This window comes from Sphaeramia orbicularis, chromosome 10 (genome assembly GCF_902148855.1).
Source record: "Sphaeramia orbicularis chromosome 10, fSphaOr1.1, whole genome shotgun sequence".
NCBI classification, from domain to species: Eukaryota; Metazoa; Chordata; class Actinopteri; order Kurtiformes; family Apogonidae; genus Sphaeramia; species Sphaeramia orbicularis.
Window position 1 is genome coordinate 14,310,242 of NC_043966.1, and position 6,426 is coordinate 14,316,667.

At 37.3% G+C, this 6,426-nt stretch overlaps 1 protein-coding gene across 1 annotated transcript; it reads left to right on the top strand.

Annotated features, from left to right (window-relative positions):
• Positions 1–1,228: 1,228 nt before the first annotated feature.
• Positions 1,229–5,254, top strand: LOC115427339 (cathepsin Z-like). The gene is made up of 6 exons (XM_030145856.1): positions 1,229–1,353; positions 2,114–2,277; positions 3,448–3,627; positions 3,716–3,866; positions 4,847–5,009; positions 5,132–5,254. The coding sequence occupies exons 1-6, from the start codon at positions 1,229–1,231 to the stop codon at positions 5,252–5,254; spliced, it is 906 nt and encodes a 301-aa protein (XP_030001716.1).
• The last annotated feature ends 1,172 nt before the right edge of the window (positions 5,255–6,426 follow it).

The following is a 6,426-nucleotide window of genomic DNA, read 5'->3' on the forward strand; positions in this document are numbered from 1 at the left end:
CTGTCAAGGATCAAAGCATAAATCTATATCATTTTTATACACAAAACTGGAGCTGGTAATCAAATGGTTTTAATACTTTATGTACAATAGGAAACATGCGCTATATGAAAAAATAAAGTGGACACAGATGACATTTTAACCAAAAAGAATATGTGTAAATGAATCAGCAATTTATGGTTTAAGTCTGGAAATATTTGCAGCCTTTTTTTCTTTGTCAAAAATAGGCTATTTATAAATGTATCCTAGGTCTGCTTCCATCCTATTTGGTGGTCTACATTTGTTGGACTGACTTGAATAATTACAGTCTCCGGTCCCAGGATCTGTTATCTTTACGGGTTCCAAAAGTCAGAACAGAATTGGGAAAGAAAGCTTTTAAATATTTTGCTCCCACTGCCTGGAACAACCTACAGGAGGACATTAAACTGAAGGAACTGGTCTCTTTTAATACATTCAGAGTTGTTTTAAATCAACGGGAAAAGGACAAATGTGGGTGTAGATGTTTTTCCAATTGATTGAATTGGATTCAGCTTTGAGATGCTTCTAAGGAACATTATTGTTATGCTTTTAGTACCTTTTAAAACAATGGTGATGTTTTATATGTATGTTCTTGTCAGTTTTAAGTTTGTTTTTAGTACTGACTTTCATTGTGTTTATGTATATTAGTGTGGATGTACGGCTGTGATTTCCATTTTGTGTAACTTCTGCTGCTGCTGCTGCTGCTGTCTTGGCCAGGACACTTGAAAAAGAGATTTTTAATCTCACTGAGCTTTTTTTTTCCTGCTCAAATACAGGTTATAAAAAAAAGTCAATAAGTATTAATATTTGCCTCATCTGATGATTTTGACAGTTACAATTGCACTTAGTAACTGCTGTTTAGTATTATTTTTTACATTTAAGCTTGCATATGGAAAAAAAATAACTGAAGTAAAGCACATTATAGTCATAGTGTGTAAAGTTTTCCAAGGGTAACATGGGAAAATACTCAACATTCAATCAGCGTTTAAGTGTTAAATCAACAGTACGGTCACAGCCAGCTGTACTTTACAGCTAATCTGATTCTACTAGAATGTGTTCCCATTTGTTCCTCTAAAACCTGCACTAAATGACAGCAGCTCTCAGGTGAAATCAATAAGGCCTGATTAGCCTGATCTGCTCTCTTTCACTGTTGGAAGGCTTTAAAACCAGCAGGAGGTTTAGCACTTGTTGTTTGAGGGTTTTCTGGTTTGACATGGCTAAGTTAATCACCGTTTTTATTTTTACGTTCTTAATCACTGCTTTTGCTGCGAGACGCCTTTTTAATCAGAAGCAAAGTTGTTTCAAGCCGGCGCCCAGGAAACCCGACTTCGGGGTGAAGTGAGTCTTTGTTTCTGTAACTGAATATTTTGTAACACTCATGTATTAATTTACCTTAACCATCACTACTCTGTGTCTGTAATAAATTAACAGTATGTTTCATGCAGCCTTAACTCATTGTATGTTTGTGTAGTTTTTGATTCACAACTTAAATGAAACTTTGAAATAAAAAAAAGCAAAAACTGTAGGTGGATTATCAATTAACAAGACAATAAGAATGAATCACCGGGCTTCTCTCGGTAAAGTTTGCCTAGAGATACGACACATTAAAGAAAATCAATGTCTGGACTTGTCCACCTTGATTTAATGCCCTTCATTTACTATTTAGCTGGAATTAATGCAAACCTGGACAGAACATGCATACTAGGTGTAGTTGGTGATATTCAGAAAAGCACATGGTAGATGGTTTTCATCCAAATGCACTGCAGATTTTTTATAATTATATGTAATTACCTGAGCTGTTTATGGAGCTGAAGGACATGGGATGTATTTTTAATAAAAGCATGAGGAATGAGTTTTCTTCAGCCTCCCACGCTGAACTGAACCCCTGATCTGGATCACATAGCATTCAAACCCCATACCCTCAATTTTTTAATGCAGACTGTTATTTGCTAAATCTATCACCACTGCACTTATTCACATCTACCTTTTCACTCACCTTTCTGCTATTTTCATCAGGCTTTTATGAAAATGTAAATATAAAACTGGTGGATGGTTGCCTCCCTTCAGTCTCAATTCTCTACACTACTGTGTTTTACAGAACTGCAGCTCAACCCCATGAACTTCTGAGCCTTGCAGAGCTTCCAAAGTCCTGGGACTGGAGGAACGTGAACGGCATCAACTACGCCAGTACAACCCGGAACCAGCACATCCCTCAGTTCTGCGGCTCCTGCTGGGCTCATGCCAGCACTAGTGCAATGGCAGGTTAGATTTCCTCACTATAAGGCTTTCAAAGTAACTGGAATTACTTTTTTCTTTATCTTTTTCTTCCTTTCAGTGAGCATTATTGATATCCCTTTTCTTTACACAAAAAGAGAACAGTGTACTTTGTACTATTGATGTCCTGTACAATATCTTATGAGATGAGTCACTTTTCCATCGGACATCTACACAAAACTTTACCAATATTAACTAAATGTCAAAAAACAGAAGTGTGTAATGTCGGTTTTTCCATTAAATCACAAATGCGATGATTTATTATCGTGAGATGACACAAGAACTCATTCCATAAATATGGTGAAGAATGTAAATATGGTGTTGATTTACAGATATATTCTTTATTATATATTACACCTATCTCGTACTAAATTTTAAAAAAAGTATTGGGTTTCCTGGTGTGTCCACATATACCGCAACATGTTTCTTCTTCGCTTGTTGTAACGTACGTCAACATGTTTTTTTTTAATTCACCTGACTCCAGTTGCGAAAAAAGGTCCGTCCATTGCAGTTCTGCGTGATATACCATTTGCGCTACGCCTGGAAAAACCACCTCTTGCAAAAAATTTTATTCAAAAAATAAGACTTTTGGCGAAATTGTTGTTTTTCCATTAGGTAAATTTTTATGCACAAGTTATTTGCGCAATTTCAGGGTCAATGGGAAAGCAACAACTGTTCTGAATAAAAATTTGAATTTAAAAAAATAACTGGGTGTTGAAATCAGACGGTCCAGTTTAGTAGATGAAACAGTTTGTAGTTGTAGTCCAGTGTTGATATGGCTCATCTTAAAAGTACTTGATATTCCCTCTGGATGAATGCACACTCCTAAAGAACAATAATAGAAAATTAATTTAACTTTCATTTGAAGTCCAGAACTAAATGTTAGTTCTTTGGTTGAACCAGCTGTCTCTATCAGAAATTATGTCCATGTGTGCATACTGTTGTACCACGTCCTATCATGTGTTTTAATATGAATCTGGAGTTTGCCCATTTGGACTGAGGCTTTGCTTAAGGGATAAATGTGACTTTTGAACAAATAATATGCAAATTAAAAGTTGTGACAAAATAACAGATGGCATCCTCTGACATCACTTGAGACTTCTTTTCCAAAGTGAATTACTGGTTTTGTTGGAACTTTTTTTCTCTTGCACTGTGTAGATCGCATCAACATTAAAAGGAGAGGAGCGTGGCCATCTGCTTATCTATCTGTCCAACATGTAATCGACTGTGCGGATGCTGGCACTTGTTATGGAGGGGACCACGGGTTAGTGTGGGAGTATGCCCATAAACACGGCATCCCTGATGAGACGTGCAACAACTACCAGGCAATAGACCAGAGTAAGAACTGACACGATTAAAGTTGATGTGACCGCCTCCATGCAGGGATGAGTTTATTAATTACTGCTTTTTTTTTTTTTTTGTGCAGAATGCAACCCATTCATAGAGTGTGGGACTTGTACAGGTTTTGGCATGTGCAACTATGTGCAGAACTATACTCTATGGAAGGTGGGCGACTATGGGGCTATCAACGGACGGGAGAATATGATGGCTGAAATCTACATTCATGGACCAATCAGGTTTTTGAAGTTTAGAGGGTTTTGTATTTGTCCACTTAAAGGTGGAGTATGAGATCTTAGAAAAACATTTTGAAAATACTCAATTCAAAAGTCCAAACCCCTTTCTTCAGACATCCCCCCTGAAGCCACGCCTCCAGAGTACTGGCACGCCTTATGCTTGTTGTCGAGGGTTCACGAGCGCTGCACATCAACAATTCGTCTAGCTCCGGCCCTGATCCATCATTTAGTCTCCTCCAACACCCCCGCTCTTCCAGAACAGCCCCAGTTCATACCCATCTGTCTAACGTTACATTTCCTAGTGATTTATATAGGTGACAAAACAGTTTGCCAGTGAACTTTCCATCCTCATGTACACTACAAAGTTGAGGATATTTAATTTTTTTTGTCTTTTTTTTTTTTTTTGTCATTTAAGCCATTTGTAAATAAAACTGTCTGGTCATTAAAAAAAAAAAAAGATTTCAATTCACACACAAAAAAGTAAAAAGCGCTGTGCAAGAATCCCAAATGAAAAAAATAGCCCAAAAATTAAAAATATTCTTAATGTTTTGTTTGTAGTGTGGCTAATATAGCCAAGCTCTGGTTTCGTTTGCTGTAGAAGTGCGCCAAGCCTCTGAGAACGCACGATTCATGAATGAAGAGGGGTATGCGCAGAGGGGGGAGGGACAAATGGCAGTTGAGTTTGATAGACATATCACCATTCAATCATTTCAATTGGGCACTCAAAATGATTGGATGGTGTTTTTTTTTGTTTGTTTTTTTTTCAGTCCTGTCCATTCCACAGGTGACTAAATTCTTTTATTTTTGTGTTGGAGCATTTAATTGGCTGTAATCAGGGTGTCAAGGTGATTTTAAGCAATTCAGTAAAAAAATGCTCCGGGGAAACATCTTGTACCCCACCTTTAAGACTGCTCATTGCTCTTTTTTTAAACCATGCATTTCTAGCAAATCTCAGCAGTTTGACTCATGTGCTCTTCTCACAGCTGTGGAATTATGGTCACAGATGCGTTTGAAGCATACACTGGAGGTCTGTACTCAGAATATGTTGAGCTCCCTGGCATTAACCACGTTGTGGCAGTAACTGGCTGGGGAGTTGAAAATGGCACTGAATACTGGATTGTGCGCAATTCCTGGGGAGAGCCGTGGGTGAGTCATCGCATGCTTTCAGACTTGGCATTTTAAAACTGGATGTTAGGAAATGCAATATGTGCTCTTGATTTTTATGATCCAAGTGACCTGAGATTTTTTTTTTTTTCTTCTCCCTGTAGGGTGAAAAGGGCTGGGCTAAGATTGTGACAAGTACCTACAGAGGAGGAAGTGGAAGTAAATACAACCTTGCTTTGGAGGAAGACTGCACGTATGGAAATGTGATTGTACCAGAAAACTACTAAAAACATCCCTAGAGTAATGTTGCATGAAAGATAATTCTATAAAAGATACAAGATTAAAAGATTTTTATATCCAGCACTTGTCCTTGTGAATGAACAGTGAGTGTGTTTGACTGTAAAAATCCAATAACTGGGAGTAATCGGATAATTGTAGTAATCATCTCTGACTCGCATACACTTCAAGAATATAATTTAAAAATCCTGGTTAATGCATTTCAATCCTTTTTATTTCTGAGTATACTCGTATATATGTTGGACTCAAACTCCATGTTGTCATATTTGACTCATCACTTCAGTTTTGTACAAGTTTAACTGTTTTTGCAGATGAAATGAATTCCATTAATGGGTACACTACCTGTCAAAAGTTTGGACTCCTTTTTATTTATTTTATGACTATTTACATTGTATATTTTCACCCAAAGCATCAACGCTACAAACTCGTATGGAATTATGTAGTTCAAAGTGACATAACTCAAAGCATGTTTTAAATTTTAGATTCTTCAAAATAGCCACATTTTGCTTTTATTACTCCTTTGCACATTCTTGGCATTCTCTCAATGAGCTTTATGAGGTAGTCACTTGAAATGTTTTCCAAAAGTCTTGAAGTTCCCAGTGATGCTCAGCACTTGGTGGCAATCTGTGGTCCATCTTATGCCATTTAAATGAGGTACTCACTGGTAGTGTTTACAAAAAAGATATTGGAGTATTGAGAAATCAGTGTGTTTTCAGTTTCTCAAAAGATAAACTGTATGATGTGGCATTTTTACACTTTTGTCATCTTATAATACTCCTAATAAGCATGTGTCAAACTAAAATGTAAAAGATATCCACCAGGTTGTTTAATTCTCATAGATTTCTGATAAAAGTCTGACCAATCATTTTATCCGGTCTGAATAAAATAATTGGCTGAGCCTCTTGTCAGTCATCCATCACTGCCATCCCGCATCCAATACCAGTGCCTCTGAATCTGATGTTCCACTTGCGCTGCTCTTCCTGTTACTGACCACAGTCTCCTGTCTAGGGCTGTGAATGGATAGGACTCAAATGTATGTGTTGAAGGGAAAAAATGGATTTATTGACAAACAACAACCAAGGGGAACAAATGGAACAACCTGATTGCAGCAGTCAGAGTCCAGTGAATAAAGGATGGAGATAAATAAAGTCCGGGAGTCAGG